Source organism: Sinohyriopsis cumingii, chromosome 10 (assembly GCF_028554795.1).
Source record: "Sinohyriopsis cumingii isolate HCF-2022 chromosome 10, ASM2855479v2, whole genome shotgun sequence".
In the NCBI taxonomy this organism is placed as follows: domain Eukaryota; kingdom Metazoa; phylum Mollusca; class Bivalvia; order Unionida; family Unionidae; genus Sinohyriopsis; species Sinohyriopsis cumingii.
The window spans coordinates 55,616,150-55,639,188 of NC_142970.1; the positions used below are offsets into that span (position 1 = coordinate 55,616,150).

Genomic DNA, 23,039 nt, shown 5'->3' on the forward strand with positions numbered 1-23,039 from the left:
TGCTGAGTCTCAACCAAATGATCAGTATTGACCTGCACATATTATTGTTTTCTAAGGCTAGACATATGTAACAGTTGATCCGATCCTTGGCTCTATTGATACTGATCAATTCAAATCAAATGTGAATTTTGAATTCACGTGTTTATTGGGATTCTTGTTGCGTCACCATCACCGTCTAATTTATTAATGCTTACGAATCCATATGAGTATAAGATTTTAACAGTAAATCTTACACATTGTCACTCATTATTCATCTTTAATGATCTATGCCAAGGGGATTTCAAATGGATGATATATATATATATATATATATATATATATATATATATATATATATATATATATATATATATATATATATAATACTTTTTCAGTGTTTCATAGCTTTTATATTTGTTTATTGTTAATGAATTATATGATATGGGTAATGAAACGATGTATCTAGATGCTGACCGTGTCCAAAATCAGTAACCGTTTTGGTAAAGAACATTTTTATCTCTATTCCTGAGTTACATTTAGCTGAATCAAGAATATAGTAATTGTATAACTAGACTACGTTCTGTTTGTGGTGAGATACATTATAATTTGAAGAAAGATCTTTATATTCCTTCTAATATAATGTACTTTTGACTCTCGACAGGGGTATTATTTTGAGACTTAGTTTGTTATATAACGGATGCTACTTTTGGCTAATTCACTAATTGCTAATCATATGTAATATTACAAATTGACACCCACATATTAGAGCCATTAGTTGTTCAAAGAAAATTAGGAAATCAACCTAAACATGAATCTTTCAAAACTTCTTAACTATTCAGGGAGAAAGCTATTTCCGAAATTAATAGACTCGTTAACGTTCTTACAACCAGATGCCAAGATATGGAAAATATGATGACGCATAGCTAAATAAGCTAGACAAATTATAAGCTTTAACACGATAATCTACATGACTTACTACAAATAATAATTAGAGTTAGATTAAACAAGGTATAGTCTCCAAATACACACAATAAAGAAAATGAAACAATCTAGTAATAGTTAGCTGTATATAAAGGATATATAATCTTCATTACATTAGATAATACATGATACATAATTGCATATATATTCTATTTATAATACAACCGTGCAGATACTAATTGAAAATCTAGATATTAGTATCAAGTATCTGCTGTATATTTCCCTTCAGGTCCGTTCTGTCAAAGACACGTAAAACCATGGATACACTGCGGTTAACATCAGGTTCCGCTGTATGTAAGAGTTTTATCTGAAAGAAAATATTCTTTCCAATCATTCAATTTAAAAGTTATGTTAAGACTGAGAGGCCATACAAGGTTTCCTTTGCATGATCTGATTAATATATGTCACAATTCATGTACTTCTTCGTTTTGATTATGTCTTTATCTAGTACCTTCAAATGAACATATGTATCTGTCTTTCTTTTTATTGTGTATCCAAAGCATAACAATTTCATGTATAATGTGTAAAATGTTACTGTTATACAAAATGTAATATATAACAGCTTGATATCAGCGGATACATTTTCGAGATGATGGATTATCTTAGACAGAACTAATTGCGACTGTCAAACAATGTCGAAACATTTTGTGATACAAATAATACTACTACTGCTGATGTTTTCGATTCATGAAGATAATATTGCATTCTACCTATCATTTATTATACAAAGTATATATTGAACATAAAAGCAAGATCATTAATCCGGTAGGCCTACGAGTTTGATAATTTTGAATTTACCTTCGTATTGAGGCCAGTTTCTTGATTCTCTTATGCCTGGTCGCTTGATTTTGTACTGAAAGGTCATTGTAACTTACTATATAGAGCAGTATATATTATGTATATTTATACAAACATAAAAAAACTTGTTTCATTTATTATATGTTGCAGCTAAGACATATTCAGCATTAATTAATGGATAGAAGTGACCGAAATATAGTAATTGCCGTTATAAAAAGTTGAATTATATATATATATATATATATATATATATATATATATATATAAATCAAAGAGAGATATATAATTTTAACAAGTACATCTACATGTAATAATTTTCAACCAGTGTGCAGTTAGTAGTCATGCTTACATATTTAAAGTGTCCATCTTTCCGTACATTATTATGTTAATATTAATGACATCTAGGAATATGTGTTTGGATAATTTAAAACAAAATGTAAACTCATTACTCACTACATTTTTCGTGTCAATATATTCGTAAATTTGTCGTTGAGACACATGTTCCGACTTTACTGATTTGATTTCTCCGCTTCCGCGCGGCAACGGCACATTTACGATTTCAGGTTGATAGATAATCGCCTGAAAACAAAGGAGATTCTTGTTTGTTACATTAAAGATTTTCAAAATAATATATATATATATATATATATATATATATATATATATATATATATATATATATATATATATATATATATATATATATATATATATATATATATATATATGTGTGTGTGTGTGTGTGTATGTGATTTCAATAACAAACTTAAAGGCCTGGTAATGTTTCCTACCTTAGATATGTTCAGCATGTTTTTTATGTTTTCTAATTTCATGGTGATTATTTTTTGTAATCATATCATTATATATGTTTTTATGTTTTAGATGTTGTCTAATATCGTAAAGCTCTTAGAGCTTCTAAAGATTAGCCGCTATACAAAGTCTTGATTAATATTATTATTAGTAGTAGTATTATTAGTAGTAGTAATAGTAATTTATTATATATATATATAAGTATGTATATATATATATATATATATATATATATATATATATATATATATATATATATATATATATATATATATATATATATATATATATATATATATATATATAAGTTTGTTTGACTTTGAATTATTTCATACTGCAGGTCATAACTTTGGGTTTTATTGGATGAATGCATGCAAATTTGAACTTGTAAGTTTACGGGTAGATTGTGTTTTCATACATAGCAGAGAATCGAAACAGAGTGTTTCTTAATGACAGTGCAGAACATTTGAATATACAATTCTAAACTAAACTATATTATATTGGATACAAATCAGAAGTAAATTTAGTCCGTAATAGATGAAATTGAAGGATCTTGGTATATTAGAAAAGATTATGAATGCAGTTATTTTGTTTCACCGACATGAACTTTCATTGAAATTCTTGATTTGCCATGATATAGAACCATACTTGTTTTAAATATAATCTAGATGGTTTAACAAAAAAGGTTCATAATTAAAACAAACCAAAATGGAAACATATTATTAAGACTGACTGAACGTGTTAAAATATGCTACGACTTTTCTCAAGTAGAACACTTTTATATTTGCTAAACTATAATAAAACCTCGAAGTAGAAATTCCAATATTATACAAAGATTAAAATATATTTACTGACTTAAGTTGCACAATGAAATACGAGAGACATACATATAAATAAAAATACTGACCTCTTCGCCAGTCTGTGGATCCCTATACACTCTTTGTTTTCTGTTTAATTTTGTTAGATTAGAGGCATACATATAATCTGTGTTATTAAAGGCAGACTTCTCGTGCAAATGATCATTCATTCTTTGCATTTGAATAGAAGCATGGGCATCACCGGAATTTGATCTAAAATGACATGTAATTTTCTGATATTAAAACATGACATCACTTTGTATTTATTAGTAATTATTTTCAATAATTACAAAATTATTTGTAAAAAAGTGGGTTATATTGTATGATAGATGATGCATAACATATAAGTTATATTGGTAGAAAGCAATTCACAATATTAGTTTAAAATTAACTATGCGCCGTAAACATGTAAATGCCATTGCCATATTGTGACAAAACTATGAAAATACGTTAATGTTACGTGTCACCTTTTATTAAAATGTAATTTTGTGTCTCCTTTGTTTTAATACTGGCAAATGGTCCATAATAATCTGCATCGGAGATGATGATCATAATTGATCCACCTTCGGCTATAGCTTCCTTGATATGGGTCCAGTAAATGCACAAACTTACCCTACAGTGATAACTGCATTGTTTGACCATAAGGAGAATACACATTTTATATACTGGGGAATTATACAAAAAGATCGAGTGAGTTGAATTATTGTGGCAAAAGTTGATTCTAGTTATAATCTTAGTTGATTGTTTTTGAGAAAATGATATTTTAGAATAAAGCATCTGTATAAATATTCCGGGGATATTTTTCTGGAATGTCATTACCTGTCAAACGCACACACACACACTCACAGACACACACACACACACACACACACACACACACATATATATATATATATATATATATATATATATATATATATATATATATATATATATATGCATTTCCACACACAGGCTCAAATACAATAAATATGCATGTTTTAAATTCTAGCAACGGAATACTGGCAATGATTTACAAAAATGCAAAGCCAAGCCGTTTCCGCCAAAATTGTTTAGTTGACACCTCTCTCTCTCTCTCTCTCTCTCTCTCACACACACACACACACACACGCACATACCCACACCTGTATATATATATATATATATATATATATATATATATATATATATGGTTTAAAAAGTAAATATTGTGAATATAGCAAAATATAAAATTGTGCGATGTATGTCAAGAACCTACCTAATGGTAGCATTGGTCACGAACATAACTATCCTACTGCCCTTAGTGTTCTCTTTGAGCTAACTATTCAAGAACGCGCATAGACAATATCTTCAAGTATGCATACAAGATACAAAGGCTGTACAACTAAAAAACTAATGGATACTTCACAATTGTCTGAAATACATAAGAAAAACATTTCTTCCTGTAGTCACTATTTCTTAGAAAAAAAGTTTTATAAAATATTGTCTGTGATATAATCAGCTATAGTTCGAGAGATAGTCTTCATTCTTTCATGTTGTAGAAGATGATTCAAAGTTCCGTATAATAAGTGGGAAACAAAGTTATTATCTTTATAACATATATTGCATTACATATGGTTTAAAACAAAAACCAACTTAAAACGGATATTGTGATTATATATGTTGATTGTAAAGATTGTGAAGTAAGAGAGGTGTAAAGTATAGTCCTTTAATTCAGATAAATTGGTATCTCGTAATGAAATAAAATTCAAAACCTTTTATTAAGTATCAACATAACCTTTTATATTCAGCATATACTAAACATATCATAAATGGATTTGCTATTGTAGATTATAATTTACGCAGAAAATAATTTCACTCCCACCTAAAAAGAGCATCAGAAAAAATGTACTAATACTTTCATATGATGATCTATACTTAGGTATCTGTTTTGATTAATGGAAATAAGATGAAATTGTTGTGGCATTGTAAAGTAAAACACATTATGTACATGATATCGCTTTAGATATCGCCCGGTGTGTTCTATATATGAGCTTAACGAAATAATGTATAGTATTGCCGTATGAATTCGATGGTTCATGAATAGGGTTAAGTAACAACACAGTCAGATATATGTCTCGACTGTACTGACGTTTAAAGATCGGAAATATATCCGACATATATGGATTTGCATATGCTCATTAATGAACAATAATTAATATTCGAAACACAATACTTCACTACGTATTTCGTTTATAGGGCACATTGGACACATAATTATTTTTTTTTACAATGACAAATACTATTATGAGTATTCGGATGTTCAGTTAAATTAGTTTTGGAAAATGTTATGAAATAAAGACAATATAAGGGGAATGTGTATAATGGAAATGAGTAAGACATGAGCCAATAAATCACGATATTGACAGAAATTTTGCGATGGAGGAAAATGATAATTAATACGACTCATAAACGTGACAAATGTATAACATAATCGTAATATCAACTACTTTGATGACCCCAAAATTGTTCAATATGTTCTTAATAGGCATAATAAGTAAACTTGTGTGATAATGACAATATTGGTAGGTACCATATGGTCACCATGTAAGAGTCTTCACAAACTACCACGCTAATGAGAAATTTAATGTATTGAAGTATCAACTTTTAAACACCTTATAACACGTATGGGAATTTTAAACCTATTCTTGTTTTCGCTCCTAGCTTAACAAAAAGACAAATAAAAGAAAGCTCATTTTTTGCTGAACTGGTCTCTATAGCTATTTGATAACAACAAGTGTCACAAAATGCCTTTTTCTCTGTTTTCTTTTCTTCTTCAAACAAGCAATTTATATTCAAGTCTCGCCTGTCGATTGTATAATGATGTTTCCTTTCTATGATCGTGTTTTGGGATATATTAAACAACTTTAAATATAGAAGATTAATGAAATGCGCATGAATGAAATCGACGAGCAACAACAAAATTGTAAGTTTACGTATTATTTTACTAACGGGTTCTAATTGATAATGGAATAATGATACAAAAACAATACAGTTTATATTTCCCGTTCCATAAATTACTTTAATACACAGTTTCACAGTATCCTATTCTAAAGAGGTGAATGTAGTGGCGAAAAAAGCATTTATTGAAGGAAGGGATATTTTACAGTGTTATGAGCCTTTACAAAAGTGAAAACATATATGTTGTTAGAACCGATCTAGCCAAAAGAACCACACACAGGAAGAAAGTTCATTATATATCATAATATGCCTGCTAAAATGTTTAAGAACCGAAGTGATGTAGAGGTAAAAAGTCAATGGATTCAAGCTATATTTGCATCGCAAGTCAGCATTTCGAGCTCATTAAAAGTGATATTTTTTATCTTACTATTTATATGCATTTATACCGTTATTTTAATTTGTGTTCATTTAGTGAGGTAACTGTGTTCTTTTTGACCTATTTCTTTATTTTTGTATTTTTGTTATCGTATCATCTATTCAAATATTTTAATTAGCTTAAAAATACGTACTGAACACAATTTGGGTTTTAAATACTGCTGGCTCTACTGGTTGTCAATATTGTGTCATTTTCAAATTCATTATTGTTTATTATTCCGCTGTTGTTTGATGTCGATTTGTACCAATCGTTTTTGATAATAACCACCCTTGTGTGTGTATATATGTGAGAGAGAGAGAGAGAGAGAGTAAAGATGAATGAACATGCTGATAGCAATGTGCCTTTTCTAGTCTGTTTTTATCAACACTGTTTTAATAAAGTTGCTGAAATTTGAGTGATACATACCAGTCTTCAGTTATTTTGTATTACTTAACGTGTATATGCACGTAGTATACGTGCTTGTGGATCGACGTAGTCAGGAGAGACGGTCTACCATAGCTGCTACATTTTTTCAAGCTAAATTTTAAACGAAAGTTGTCATTGCATCCATCACTACTGGTTAAAAGGTTCCGTTTTCCTTAAGCTAACAACATCGAGGGTCCCTATAGTGTTGCGTACGACTTTTCAACGATTAGGTATACGTTTACGTGTTTACGAGAAAACAAATTGTAATAAGTCACCTTGAACCTCAATGCCATATGACCTGGTTAATTTGAAGTACAATGTTTCGGGTATACAAACATGGTAACGGTAAAACAATATAAAGGAGAATTTTATATCTAATATGTTGCCATCTATAATTTGCAAATCTTTTTTTATAAAAAATTTAAATTTCCGTTGAAATAAATGGAGTAATAAGCTTGATTTTCCACGACAAACGAACTATATAGCCGTCAACGTCTAGCATATACATGCGCGAAGCAGTGTAAATGACAACCAAAATATGTTTTCAGAGTAAATCAATCGAAGAGAATGGAAATATATACATCAGATATACTTTGTTTTAAAACAAACATCAACTTTTGCAATCCTTTCGTTGGCACATATACATATTGTAGTCAAATGCACATTTTAAGATATATATTCTTCAGTAATACGCATCACGGCTTTATAACTTACATATCAGTAATATGCATTACGACTTTATAACTTACATAAAACAATCCACGAGTATATGTTATAAACTGAAAAGAAACCATATGCAATTTCACTGTTAGCTACCTGTTTTGAAACGTGTTATCGATTAAAATCAAATACCTATTTAATGAAGCGAGATTGGCATAATTTGTCCATTTAAGTTTTATATTAATGTGTGTATTGGCCGAAAATTATATTGACATTTTCCCACAGTTTTTATTGTAATTAGACTATTTAGGCTAGTGGGTACTAGATATCTACCGCACATGACACATGGCTTGAAAACTAATGAATGCCTTAAACAAATTAGAAAATACCTAGAAGCCGGAATTTGGCTATTGTTGGAAAATTCGCAGCTATGAACATGAAAACGCGAACATGTTATGGTTACATAATTTCTTTTTTTACCCTATCCTATCGTTTGAGTAGGAAGTAAAGGTACACATCAAACACAAATACGGTACATTTTAGTACTATGTGTAAGTTTAATATAAGTTGTTAAACACTGCTTTCTTATAAAAAAAATATTATGTTTGATAGTTTGATGCGGTCCTCAAATTCATTGTTTGGAAATTGTGTGAGTTAATTGAAACAGACGCCATTATATTTATTTTATTAACGCCAATTAATATATATATATATATATATATATATATATATATATATATATATATATATATATATATATATATATATATATATATATATATATATGGTACAATGATTTATTATTTGCTTAAAGAGTTTCAATTTTCAGTTATTTTGATTTCAGTTCATTTTATTTCATCTGTTCATTTAAGCGGAGCTGAAACTATGATGCTATCTCGTGTAAAGTCACAATCGGTTATGTTGTTATATACTATAGGAATGCTGTCGGTTTCCCATCAACATATTTTTTATCACAACACTTGCATCGGTACAGAATTATGTATTTGTTTTTATTGTTTTTTTGAAAAGGAATCCACCAACAAACGTTCTGCAAAGATGTATCCAAAATGGGGTTCGAACGTGGCCTCTACGTTTAATTTGTGAGAACTTTGGAATAACGATGTTTTATAGTGGGTTTACTATGTAACATGACATACGTCAAAGTAAAATCTGAATATAATACTTAATATGAATATGATTCAGCAAATAACAAATAGGGAAAACATATCCATATCAGGTGCAGGATAAACTATTATATTTTAATGTATTCTTACTCGCCACCTCCTGAGTCCATTTCCTTGTTGCCCTTTTTACATCGTTTTCTCATGTACCTTACAACGAGAACACTAATAATGACTATAAGTACAGCGGCAGCGGCTGATCCGGCAATAATGGCATAGTCTTTAGTGGAAAGAGGGGCGGTTATTTTCAAATTTTCAACCTCACATCTATCGCCCGAATAGAAATGGGAATCTGTATCATGACACCTGGAACAAAACATGAGAGGTATGCCAGGAATAATAAAACAATTGAATGAGTCCTTATCTAATACTTATATTAGCAATAAAGACTGCACATCCATGAATGTCTTCTGGGACAAATGTATCCACTAAACAACTACAGTCCACAACGAAATATATGTTGTTAACATGTGTATTACACCATTTAAATATGTAATTTTGTATTTGAATTTGAATATTTAATACCTAGGCTTAACCTATATATAAATATCGAAGTGATGTGTTCATTAATACTTTATTCTTCACTGATATCCCCATACAAAATATGCACTAGTGTTTTGGAAAAGGTTTAATATTTAGATTGCTAATGCCGTGCGAATTATTATTCATCATGTTTCTGATTACGTTTTCACTTGCATAGAAATACCAATCATTGATCATATGCGGTAATTCTCAGCTGGAAGAGACTGGCACATTCATCGTTCTTTCCGACAAGTACTTATTGGTACCGTGGAATTTCTCTACCTTGTCCCAAATATATTATAAATTATGTTAATTGCATAGATCGCTAGCGCAAGATGCAAATGTAAATCATTATTCAACTTGCAGCATCGGATCTGTAACAAATATTCCTGAAAACTGGATTCAATCAACAATAGCATACACACTAGTATTCTAAAGGTGATATGTGTGCCTTTTCCATTATAGCAATTAATTTATTTTGTGACTTCAGACGATATGAATGGTACTAGAAGTTATACTTTACGGTAGCCAGAGCAAAGCGTACCATACGTGCATACAAAGGAGGCTTGACAATACTAAAGTAAAAATAAAATTGCAAAAACAATTAAGCAATTAACTCGTCCTAATCTGAATTTTTAACCTGAATCTGCGTGTCACGGGATAAATTACCTTGTCCTAGCCCGTGGACATGTGTTCGATTATCAATGTCGATACAATTTATGAATTATCAAATGTATAATGTTAATATTCGCTCTCAGTCTCTTTGCTGTATACACTAACCTGCATGTCAATATTCTTGTTCTCTGTTTATATATTCATATGCGAAACTAGTTATTATTTTTAACATTAGACAGGTTCACACCCTCGACAATACTGATGTCGAAATATAAATGTCTGTTTATTTGTGACACATTATGTATATAAATGTGTAATAATTGTATTTAAAATAAATATAACAGACAAACAAGGTACAGCCATTATATAATAATATGAAAAACACAATTGAACAAGCAACGGACAAACAATTTAAAATAAAATACCAGTACATTTAGATACCAACCGACATTTGCATTTACTGTCCTCCGAATCAACATAACATTCTCCGCCATTTAAACAAAGACATGGGTCCAAGCTGCACATGTTAATGCACGTGGCTTTCGAATTCTTCATTTGGCACACATGTCCAAAGCGGCATGGTGTAATAAGTAAATCGCATCCATTATTATCCGTGAATGTAGTCAACACTGCAATTAAGATCAATTAATGTGTGCATTAAAATATAAATTAGGACTACATACATCCAGTTGCTGATATAGACTGATGCATATGTAAAATTGTATATTTTCGTTGCTCTACATCGAAATATACCTAGTGGTTAGAGTACCCGCCTCAGATGCGAGAGGCCGTGGGTTCGATCCCCGGCCGAGTCATACGAAATACTTACAAACATGTTACTAACCGCTACCTCGCTTGGCGTTCAGCATCAAGAGGTTAGTGTTAGGACTGGTCGTCCAGGTGTCAGTATACTGCGACTGGGTGGACATCATGCTACATATATGCGGCATGATGCCCCAGTGCAATACATCACAATAAACTGCCACATTGCAGACATATTAGCAATAAGACTGAACAATCGTTAAAGCTACGTTTAAAATCCAAATCACATCACATCACAACACATCTAAATATGTATCGACGTAATAAAAAAAAACTAATCATACTGTGACATCGTACTATGGGCTAATTATGTTAAACGTAAAGTTGAATTGGTCTCAATTAGTCACAAGTAGACAATGTACTGTTCAACAGCTATATAGTTAGATAATAGCTTTGCGTTGAGAATACCATTATGAATAACATTATTCTACACGTGTGCAAGCATGACTGCCGTCACAGTCATCAGCAATGTTCGATATATTTGACTGTGGCTTTTACCTAATGTTAGCCTTCACATGTACATATTCGATGAAACGAATGATAACAATGTATGATCTTAAAATAAATAACATAAAGGACCACTAGCAACATGCTTTCTTTAACCTAAGAAATAATTTATTTAAGTTATACAATTAAAATTTAATAAAATATGTCGGTAATATTACTATCATGATTGTCCTTATGTACAAATATCCTTATTATGCTGAATTACTGACAGTTTTGACTTATTCCAATTGCGTTCTCAAAACCTAAATTGAATACATTAGCAGTAATCCTGTAATAATAATTTAGTCTAAATATATGAGCAAATTGTGATTCCATTGAATAATCCCAGGAAATTATTACTCTCAAATTATATATAAACAGAGCATTAAATATATCTGCATACTGATACTAAAAGAACAATACAAGGTTTTAACATTGTAATTACAACATAATTGATTAAATAGGTACTTTTATATAAATCGCACCAACTATATTTCTAATATATATCTCTATACCACCTACAGGATTTATTTCTAATTACAATCCACATGGCTTAATTTGTCATTAATAAATTACCCCGAAACTTACAGAGCAGAAACACAAATAAATATTCTAGTATGGACAATTACAACCGACATTCATAGACCACAAGTTTAAGAAGAAACAATATAAATATCCATAGAACCTTCTATGACGGAGACGGTTACGGCCTGTTTTATTAAGGGTTTTTATTAATGTGCAGTGTGTTTATTGGATGGAAGCAAAGTGTTGATCTCGTTGATGCTACAGATTTAATATAGGTACTGTTGGAATGTGAAATACAAACGGTGACAAATATTATTGCTTCGTTCAGTAAAACTAATATATCAAAAGTGCTGCATCTCCAAAACTAGTTCAAATAAAACTTCAGATCTAAGCTTTGATTCGTACCAAAAAAGGAGACATCAGACTTAAAACAAATTAGATATCAAACAATTTATGCTCGATTGGCGCGACCAGAGAGACGCTAACTTTTGTATACAATATCTGTCATCTTTTTATTAAAATGAACCGCCGCTATAATGATACATTATTGGGAATGGGGTGTAGTGCAAATTAATAATATCGTTAAAATCTGTTCTTCTTCGAAGTGTTTGTTGAGATAAAGCAATTTAGTCATTTTCTTACAAATTAGTAATACATGAGTGTTCACATAATAATGACATGCCTAGTCAAAGTAAAGTAAACACTCGGATCAAATTTCAAAACACCAAAGATCGCACTGATATCAAACTTGACTAGGTTGTTTGAAGAGAGCTGGATGTTTTATTAAAGAGAATCCAGTTCCTAATTTAGAGAGTTCACACTCCATATTGATGATTATTCACAGATAATCACGGCCAAATCTCTTTATAAGTCACGCAAATATGACGCTGTATGGTAACGCTTGTATGGTATCAAAGATAATATTCAGCTGAATTTCATTGGTATGGCATACAAATTTTAACTATTTTAAGGGCAAAATATCTTACAAGTATACAGAAAACTGTCCATTATGAAAACTGTCCATTTTCATATTAGGACAAATCCTAATAGTGATTTTTGTTGACATTAGTTGACATAATAAATGTGTAAGTGGTTATAAACAATTGGCTATGTTTTATGAAATAAATGACGGCAAAATCAATTAAACTGATAACACTGGTCAACAGTGAAATCATTACTGACTTGAAAAGGCCCTAATCTGTAGTATTTTGGTGTGCCGAACACGAATATAACCGTGAAAAATTTGTATTGGCTCTCGTTTTGAAGATATTCATATACCTCATTTTCTATGTTTCACTGTGTAAATTTCTCCAGTAGGACTGCAGCAACATCCGGAATAATGATGTAACATTGCATAATACCATCATGCTCACATCATCCACAGTTGATTGCATCATTTTCTGATGCAATGCAATACTAATGCCATGCGGCTGCTGAAGTAAGTTGACGTCAGCAGTGTACTATACATGTGTAGGCCTATTATACTAATGCCAGGCGGCTGCTGAAGCTGACGTAAGCAGTGTACTATATAAAGCCCAATCAGATAGGTTCAGCATTTAAAATATTTTAGACGTTGTGCGAGACAGTTCAAGCTACTGTTACATAAAACTTATTATTTTATCCATTTACGTACAATAAAGAACAGTAATGCCTCGAAAGTGTGTTAATACCGCGTACAATTTTTGCTATATTTGTGGGGAAGTGACATTTGCCAACCAGAAGAAAAGTATCAATTCTCAAGTGAAGAAGGCATATCATCTTTACTTCGGATGCAAGGTTGGTGACCAAGACAAGCCTTGGGCTCCGCATATATGCTGTGCTACATGTACAACACAGCTTTCACAGTGGTTGAATTGCAAAAGGTCATCAATGCCGTTTGCAGTCCCAATGGTGTGGAGAGAGCCAAGCAACCACCTAAATGACTGTTACTTCTGCTTGGTTCCTCCTCTTTCCGGCGGAATAACGAAGCGAAAGAAGTCGAGAATAGTCTGCCCAAACATTCCGTCTGCATTGAGACCAGTTCCACATGGTGAGGGACTTCCTATTCCAGAACCTCCAGCAGAATATTTTCTTGATTCATCTGACGAAGACAAAGGTGAGTCGACCTGTTCTTCTCCTGGTCCATCAGCATGCAGTGATCCAGATTTTCACTGTGGTGCATCATCAACCCCACACAGAATAACACAGGAAGAACTAAATGACCTGATTCGTGATTTGGACTTATCAAAGAACAAGGCAGAATTGCTAGGATCAAGACTCCAACAATGGAATCTTCTAGAAGAAGATGTCACAATTACTGCATATCGAAAGCGCCACCAGCAATTGGAGCCTTTCTTCAGAAAGGAAAGTAATCTGATATTCTGTTCCGATATTGAGGGCCTCATGAATGCCTTAAAAATCACTCATGACCCACAAGAATGGAGACTATTTGTGGACTCTTCGAAACTGAGTCTCAAGGCTGTGCTTTTGCACAATGGAAACATTCTTCCATCTATTCCAGTAGCGTATGCTGTCCACATGAAAGAGACATACGATAACTTAAGGCAGCTACTGAATTCCATTGAGTATAACAAGTACAGCTGGCACCTCTGTGGTGATTTGAAGGTAGTTGCCCTTTTAATGGGACTGCAGCAAGGATATACAAAATACATGTGTTTCTTATGCGAGTGGGATAGCCGAGCAAGGGAAATGCACTACATGAGGAAGGAATGGACTCACAGGCAGAATGTAGCCATTGGAGAGAAGAATATCCAACACCCAGCTCTGGTTGAGGCTCAGAAAATCTTGCTACCACCCCTTCACATCAAACTAGGTTTGATGAAGAACTTCGTGAAAGCCATTGACCGGACTTTGCCAGCATTCCGATACCTGCATGAAAAATTCCCTTGACTCAGCGAAGCAAAGATTAAAGAGGGAGTTTTTGTGGGTCCTCAGATTCGAGAGCTTTTCAAAGATGACCGGTTCAACAACTTGCTGGAAGGTGACGCGAAACAAGCATGGAATGCTTTTCGCCTAGTTTCTACAAACTTCCTCGGAAATGTTAGGGCAGAAAACTATAAGGAACTAGTAGAAGACATGTTGATGAAGTATAAGAAACTTGGCTGCAATATGTCTCTAAAGATTCACTTCCTTCATTCCCATTTGGATTTCTTTCCTAGCAACTGTGGTATTGTTAGTGATGAACACGGCGAACGTTTTCATCAAGATATCGCAACAATGGAACAAAGATACCAGGGAAAATGGTCCACTACAATGCTGGCTGACTACTGCTGGACACTCCTCAGAGATGCTCCCGAACAGCTGTACAAGAGACAGGCGAAGAAATCTAAGATGTAGTCAATGACTTGATTTTTTATAGGTAGGCTATTACAGTTGACCTTTTACTATTGGAATGCATTTCGTTATGTAAACATTAATTTCTTGCAGATTACAAAAAAACTAGAGCCAATTTTGCAATTTGACTGTCATATTCGTGTTCAGCACATAAAAATTGATAAGAATTGACTAATTTTATTTCAGTAACATGACTTTTGTAAAAATTTGTTGTCCAGTGTAATCAGCTCTTCCGAACTCACGTAGCATTAAATAAAGCATGGATGATAACATAACAAGCAAAATGGCCTGGCTGTTCACAAGCACGAGGCTAATAATGTGTAAGTAACTTAGCCAACTTCTCTGACATTGTTGAGTGATATGTAACTTACCATGGTCCAACTGGCGGCTCATATTTTCCCTTATGGATGGCTCGTTGACACAAACGTTAAATATACAAACGTTTCCAAAATTTGAAACTACGTTATCTCTCATGTACTGAATTGAATCGTTAAAATGTTGTGTTTCACTTCCGTCCAGCACCACACTGTAGTCGATAATTACACTCCCATTTCTGAAAAAGCGTCTTCATATCAATATTGCGTATCTTTCCGCAGGCATAATTATATGATATAAGGAGGGTCTTGGGAGGATTTGAATCATATATTACCAAGCTTCCTACTTATTTAGTGAACATCTAAGGCCAATTAATTGACACGTAAGCATTACATGTCGTGCACGACGTACAATAGCCCGATCTTATTATGCATTCGACGTGTATACACTATTACAATTAATGAAGTAGGTGAAACGTTCATCTTTAGATCATACAAGTATCTACTGGATATTTTCACTGGTTAATTTTGGATAACTACACAATAATGTTTGCACCAAAGGCATACCCTCCGAAGACTATTTTCCCTATTTCCCTAAAAAATATTTTCCTCAAAAACGGATCAACAGACATTGATAGAGACTCTGATAAAAAGTTGCCTACTCGAATTGTATGCATGCCTTTCTTTCCATTGACTCGTTTTAGCATATTGTGCCTTTTTTATTACCCGACAATCATCTCCAGTTGTCATGATCATCGACACAGTTGTGTTAGACATAGTAAAAATATGTATTCTATGTTGTTATTACATGAGAATATAGCTTCTCTGGAGCTATAAAATAATGTAAATTATATATATATATATATATATATATATATATATATATATATATATATATATATATATATATATATATATATATATATATATATATATATATATATATATATATATATATATATATATATATATATATATATATATATATATATATATATATATATATATGCTTCACAATGAACTGTAAGTACCACGTTAATATTCATCAGTAAGTATACCAGTTTTGCGAGAGAGAGAGAGAGAGAGAGAGAGAGAGAGAAAATTTTTAATTCATGCGTAACTCTGTTCTTGGCCTAGCGGAGTAAAATATACTTACTTCTTTCAGTTAGAGTTTGTGAAACTAATACAGACATTCCCATGATTAATACAAATATTCAAGGACTAGAACATTTAAGTAAGTCAGTTTGATTATGTGCAATATATATAATAGCACACATTGTTTACCATTAACAGACGTTTTTTAGATATATTCATTACATCATTACATCGAATCAAGTCGTAGTAGCTACCGTTTTGTGCCATTTGGCATTTCTTCAGTTGCCTCAGCTCTGAGCAATTGAATTACCTTTCAGTGCTGGAAAATACGCAACCAAATAAGCCCTGAACTATTCCTCATATTGTTTACTCAAAATATATGTATCAAACCTACCTGAATTGTTTTATATCAATAAACTGAAATCCTGGCATGTCTTTATATAGGTCAAACAGCTGCAATATAAATAAACAAACTCGTTTTGAGAAAATGACATATTTTTTTGAATACTAGTACAATAAATATTACAAATTAATGAGTGCAATGTTTAGTTCTACTACCCCTTCATATGCAGACTACGGAACGTGAGTGCACTCGTTGATAAATGTTAACACATAAAGACAGCATTATGGATCATTTCTAAATTGGATTGTCATGTTGCTTGGTATATACTAAATTTTCGAAGTTATCATCTCGGATTAAATGATATGAAATGGCAATGATATCTAATTCGAGTTTGTGTAGGGGTGATATTCTTGAAACAATATATTGATCCGATACATGCCGTTATGGCTCACCCATCTAAATGTAAACGGATGATTCACGAACAATGTGAACTGACATAACCATCCTGCTTGTTCCGGTATTGACCTAATGACAGCGGAAGCAAAGCTAGTACAATTATGCTGAAAACGTAGATATTTGAGCAAAATGTTATAAAAAGTAAAATCTATATGGAAACAACAAAGCAAGCACAAAAGCATAACTGGCCATGCTCACAACATTTAACACGCTGAGTGCAATTATTTGCAATCCACAATGTACATATTTGTTTATGATTTAGTATGTTACGGTTTTTATGTTTTTAATCGTTTAACATAAAGCAAATGAAAACAATACTTCTATAGTGTTTGACTATCCAAATATAACAAAATTATTTCATCTAGAATGTCTTTGACTTAGTTCACTATAATTAGAGGACTGTGTCAGTCCAATAGTCAGTGGGATGTATTAATTCAACAGTGTATGAGCACTTCGATACCTTAAATGGATACTCTAAATGAAATCATTCCTCTTTAACAATGAAAGGATTATATGACACTGACCTAAAAATGAACGTCTTATTTGTTTATTGAATCTTTATTTAAGCACCCTTTAAACTGACCTAGATGGAAATAATTACAATGGAACAGTCAAAGCTAGTTGTAAAAACGTCTGGGTCCAGATTATTCCTAACTCAAATGCTACGTATACGTAATATTAACCATTTACAATAATGGACGTAAATTATGCATAAACCATATATAAAATATACTAATAAAACTAGTTTTCCCGATTTGGCCGTTCATTCCAAACATAATTTATGAAACTAAACATGACGTCCTAGGTATCAATCTTAGAGGTAATATGAGCTTCTTAATCTATGAAGTGGATTAAATGGTCAAAATATTGAGCCACAGGTTTTTGAAATAACATCACTGTAGTAAGTCGCTCTCAGAACATCTGAGACCAAAAGTCAAATTACATATTTTCCCAACATATAATAATAATAATAATAATAATAATAATAATAATAATAATAATAATAATGATAATAATAATAATAACAATACTAATAACATTAATACTAGTATGGTATATCAATAATAATAATACTAACAATAATAATATGTTGAAATACAATGTACTTATTTATAGGTCAATGCTGCAAAAATCTAAATATCCTACCATGCCTAAAAGAATGAGTGCTAATCGTGTGTCCGTCAGAGTGGCGTGTAAAGCAAAGATTGTGATGCAATCCATAATAAATTATTTCTGGAACAGCATGAGATAATTTAAAGTCATTTCATTATTCAGTGGTAAGGTTTTACGTGTCCTATGGTATAGTTGCTCAATATCTAAATCAACCTGTTTAATAATGATCACAGTTTGTACGGCGCAAATTTTCCTAACTTCCAAATATATAAGCTAATTACTCACTCTAGGTCATAATAGCCATAAACAAAAATAGAAACTTAGTGGTAAGAGATGTATCAAATAAAATAAATATTGTACTGTGTATAATTTGATAACTTATAAACATATATAATTTAAGAACTGATAAGCAAGTCCACATTACATGACCAACTGATCCTGCAAATGATGTCTCACTAAATATTACACATTGTTTTCAACTGAGACTTCTTCAATATTGTTTTGGAACTGCAGTCCACAATTATATGTTAGCATGGCAGACGTATGATTAGCACGCACTATTTTAGGCCATGTACACTACATTAATATAGTTTGAATGCCGTCTAAGATTTGATGAAATTGCGACTTACAACCTGCTACAACTAAAATTCGGTTTATCATGTATTCTCACACAACTTTGCTACAGTGATAAACTTTTAAACGCCTGTTACTGAAACAGACACAATGCATAAGAATAATTATAGAACATCAGTACACAAATATTGTTTTACATGCATATAATCTCATCAAGGGAACTTATATCGATCAAACAATTACTGATATTACCACATGCACCATTTAATGATTTGCTTAACAAAATATCCCTTGTATGCAAGACAATATATATTGATAATCAGGAAAATAAAAATGCACATTTTATTAGAAAAGAAGAGGTTTATTTAAAGTGACTAATATCCGATATAAAGATCTTTGTGATTGTTATACAATGCAAGACAAAACTAGTTCATTACAAACACTGCACGACTTAGTGTACATTGAGATTCATATTTGTAGAAGTAGGTAACTGAATATCAACACGAAATACAATGAAGAATATAAATCAGGCATACAAATGTTATATAAACCTTAAAACACACAATAAGTACAATGATATTAGGTAATTAATGGATCTGTAATAGTTGGTAATACAGTCTGCATTTAGAGCTTTTACCTCACGTTTCGCTTCTCTTGTATAGCTTCTAAACATCTCGCCATTTTTGTCATATAAGTCTTTGGTGAAGACAAGATTCAGTTCTATGGAAAATGGGAGAGCAACTTTCACAGCTTCTACAAGTATAATACCAAATATTAAATTACATTATCACCATATCTGTTCACTTTCAGAGCACATTTTTGTACCATCCGATGTGTAAAGTGTATTTGTCACAGCTGAGAATATTCCGAATTATGTGCGGATTTAACTCAACATACATACCACACAAACCTGACAATTTATATTAAACATCGTAAAGGTTACATTCATGAAACAGTAAATCTACATAGCCACTCTATCATAACCCACACTAATATGTATCTGATTAAAAATGCATAATATATCTGAAGAATATACATATATATATATATATATATATATATATATATATATATATATATATATATATATATATATATATATATATATATATATATATATATATATATATATATATATATATATATATATATATATCATGTCATATCTTACCTAGTTGTATATTGATTTCTGCAGGTGTAGTCAGGATTGTTTGGATACTCAAATGTTCTGCAAAAGTTTATACATATGACATGTTTAGGCCAGTATAATAGCTTTTAGTAAATATTTTGTAATATCATTATTCGTATATGTAATATGTCTTGTCATTATACAATTTCATGTTTTTATAGTTTTGCTACACATGAGCAATCGGTTAATTTTCATATAATGAAGCAGTTATTATAGGAAATATGAACCGATTTATATCATCGAGGTAAGTATGTTCGCTTGTGTCATATTAATTTAATTGACTATCATGACATGACACAGCTAATATATTAATATGGTAAAACTATGGCATTAGATAATACATGAGCGAAAGGTGTTGATATGAAGTCAGTAAAAGATCTTATTATGATGAAGCTTCGACAATGTTCTGTCATAGATGTTCTGAAGATAGTAACACTACAACCTAAAACTAGAGATTTCCCTTATGCATAAAATGAATCTACTGTGAAATTAATACAATTATAAATATACCTTAGGATAGTGTTTGAATTTTTGCAACAGGCTATACATGTTAACGAGAGAGTTTAGAATAAGGAAGCATGTCTATCTGAACAACTAGAATGTACATTCATGGTTCAGTAATAGATGATTAAAGCTGTATTATTCTCTCGACAATGACTGAAGCAAACAAAATGCAGCATCCTACATTGATTGATTGATTTATTATAAGTTTACATGTCCACATCATTTGATTGTGATTCACTAACGAGTACCTCTTATTGGTCTCATAATGCTCAGGTGCAAGTTCAGAGCGTGATTCCCTGTACAAAGTTTATGAAAACAATATGGTATCATTGTGGTTATCGTCCGCTTAGTGAATCCGCTTGGTGAATAAACGCATTTGTAAGTCAATATTAATTATTTCTCATTCTCATACTTTCTTCAAAATCGACAAACACAAAATTCATTCAAACATTACGATGTTTGAAACCAACGACCTCGATGCTAAAGACGACTGAAAGGACGGGAAAGTGCTCAACGGATAAACAGTGGGGAGCTATACGTAGTTTACTACGTACTAAATCACACGCGATTCCACAGTCTCTAGGTTCAGGACTAGATCACTCTAACAATATTTTCTTTATAAGGATATAATTATATAAATCTAAGAGAATTATTAAATAGCCTTGAGTATGTTTTACGTTACCAACTTAATAGTGATGCACCTATAACAATACATTTCTGTCATTGTTTTCCAAATAGGTACACTTTATTTCTTCTTTATGCCAATAATCTTTATAGCATTTAAAACCAGGGAAATCTTCACTATGAAAACAAAACAACATCGTTGCAAATAAAATGTTATTTACTTATGTTAATGCTCAATAAACATCTGTGGCACAAAATATGACTCGTTTCAATATCGCGCTTTATAGTTACATAGTTATAGCTTACAAAAGTTTACTTCTTTCAGGAATGTTCAAACACAAGAGATTGATTGATTTATTGATTATATCTTTTACGGCACATCAGCACCATTAAGCTATTGAGCGTAATGCAAAAAGTTTTACGTAGGGTTATTTACAAGTGGCAAAAGGTATCGTATCGACCAGCGATATAAAACCAAATAGTTGAATGTAAAACAACAAGATGGCAACGTTAATAAATAAATCTTTCCTATCAACGGTGAATGTGCAGATGAAAAGGTACTGGATGTAAAGGACGGTATATACATTACATAAAACTGTTCAACGTGATGGCATACGATTTATGTTCTAGAATAAAGATGTATTTCCTATAAGAATTTTAGAATACAACTTACGTTTATGGTATCAAACAATTTATTCATATCATGTACATTGTAGTACTGATCGCGCTTAGGTTGCAGGTCTAAAATCTCCTTCATAATGTGCTTAACAGTGAATATTTCAGTTCAAGTAATGCACACTGGTGGTTCTTCGCCTTTTAGTATGTGGGAGTGTGTTATATAATTATGACCGATTCGAATTCTTGCAATGACTAAATCCTCTATAAGGATCATTCTGTAGGAAGGAGTCCATTCTCCTAAGGTTGACTTGCTTGCATGAAGTTTGTTATTCACTACATCATTCCATGATGCCTGCCACTTCTGGCATAAGGTCTTTTTGATACTAGGTTTACAATAAGTATATGGTATTTTAAAATCAGTTAGTTCCTGAGCTAGGGCATATGTAGGAGCGCGATCTACTTTTTCATTACCTTTAATACAAATATGTCTGGTTAACCGAAAGTATATTATATTGTAGGAGATACTCAGCTTGTTATTTTTGACGAGTATATTGGTCAATAATGGGTTCTCCACTTTTATATTGTGCAGTGACTGAAGTACTGATAGTGAGTCAGAGAAGATGAAGCTGTTTTTAAGACGTTTGTTTTTGATATAATGCAGATCAAGGTTTATTGCTCTGATTTCGGCTGAGAAAATATATGTGCCATCTGGTAAGCGAAGTTGTTGTGTGTTGACCACTATCGAAGGATGAAGCAGGCTATTCCTTATCCTTCGATCTATCGGTATAAATTGCTGTGTAGTTTGCAAATTCGGTGATGAATTCATGATAGGAGTTGTGAAAGATTGATGGGTTTGTCTCATATTTTTTTTCCATCGTGTG

At 31.7% G+C, this 23,039-nt stretch overlaps 1 protein-coding gene across 1 annotated transcript in view; it reads right to left on the reverse strand.

Moving 5' to 3' along the window:
* Positions 1-1,166: 1,166 nt before the first annotated feature.
* Positions 1,167-23,039, reverse strand: part of LOC149790185 (mucin-3A-like) — a 52,133-nt gene continuing 30,260 nt past the window's right edge. Inside the window, exons 2-11 of the mRNA XM_089973414.1 lie at positions 20,395-20,451; positions 19,861-19,976; positions 17,133-17,191; positions 15,701-15,882; positions 10,609-10,792; positions 9,120-9,332; positions 3,476-3,638; positions 2,212-2,337; positions 1,759-1,813; positions 1,167-1,267 (exon numbers count right to left, since the gene is read on the reverse strand). Coding sequence (XP_089829540.1) covers positions 1,239-1,267; positions 1,759-1,813; positions 2,212-2,337; positions 3,476-3,638; positions 9,120-9,332; positions 10,609-10,792; positions 15,701-15,882; positions 17,133-17,191; positions 19,861-19,896 — 1,047 coding nt within the window. The 5' untranslated portion in view covers positions 19,897-19,976; positions 20,395-20,451 and the 3' untranslated portion in view covers positions 1,167-1,238. The remainder of the gene's footprint in view (positions 1,268-1,758; positions 1,814-2,211; positions 2,338-3,475; positions 3,639-9,119; positions 9,333-10,608; positions 10,793-15,700; positions 15,883-17,132; positions 17,192-19,860; positions 19,977-20,394; positions 20,452-23,039) is intronic.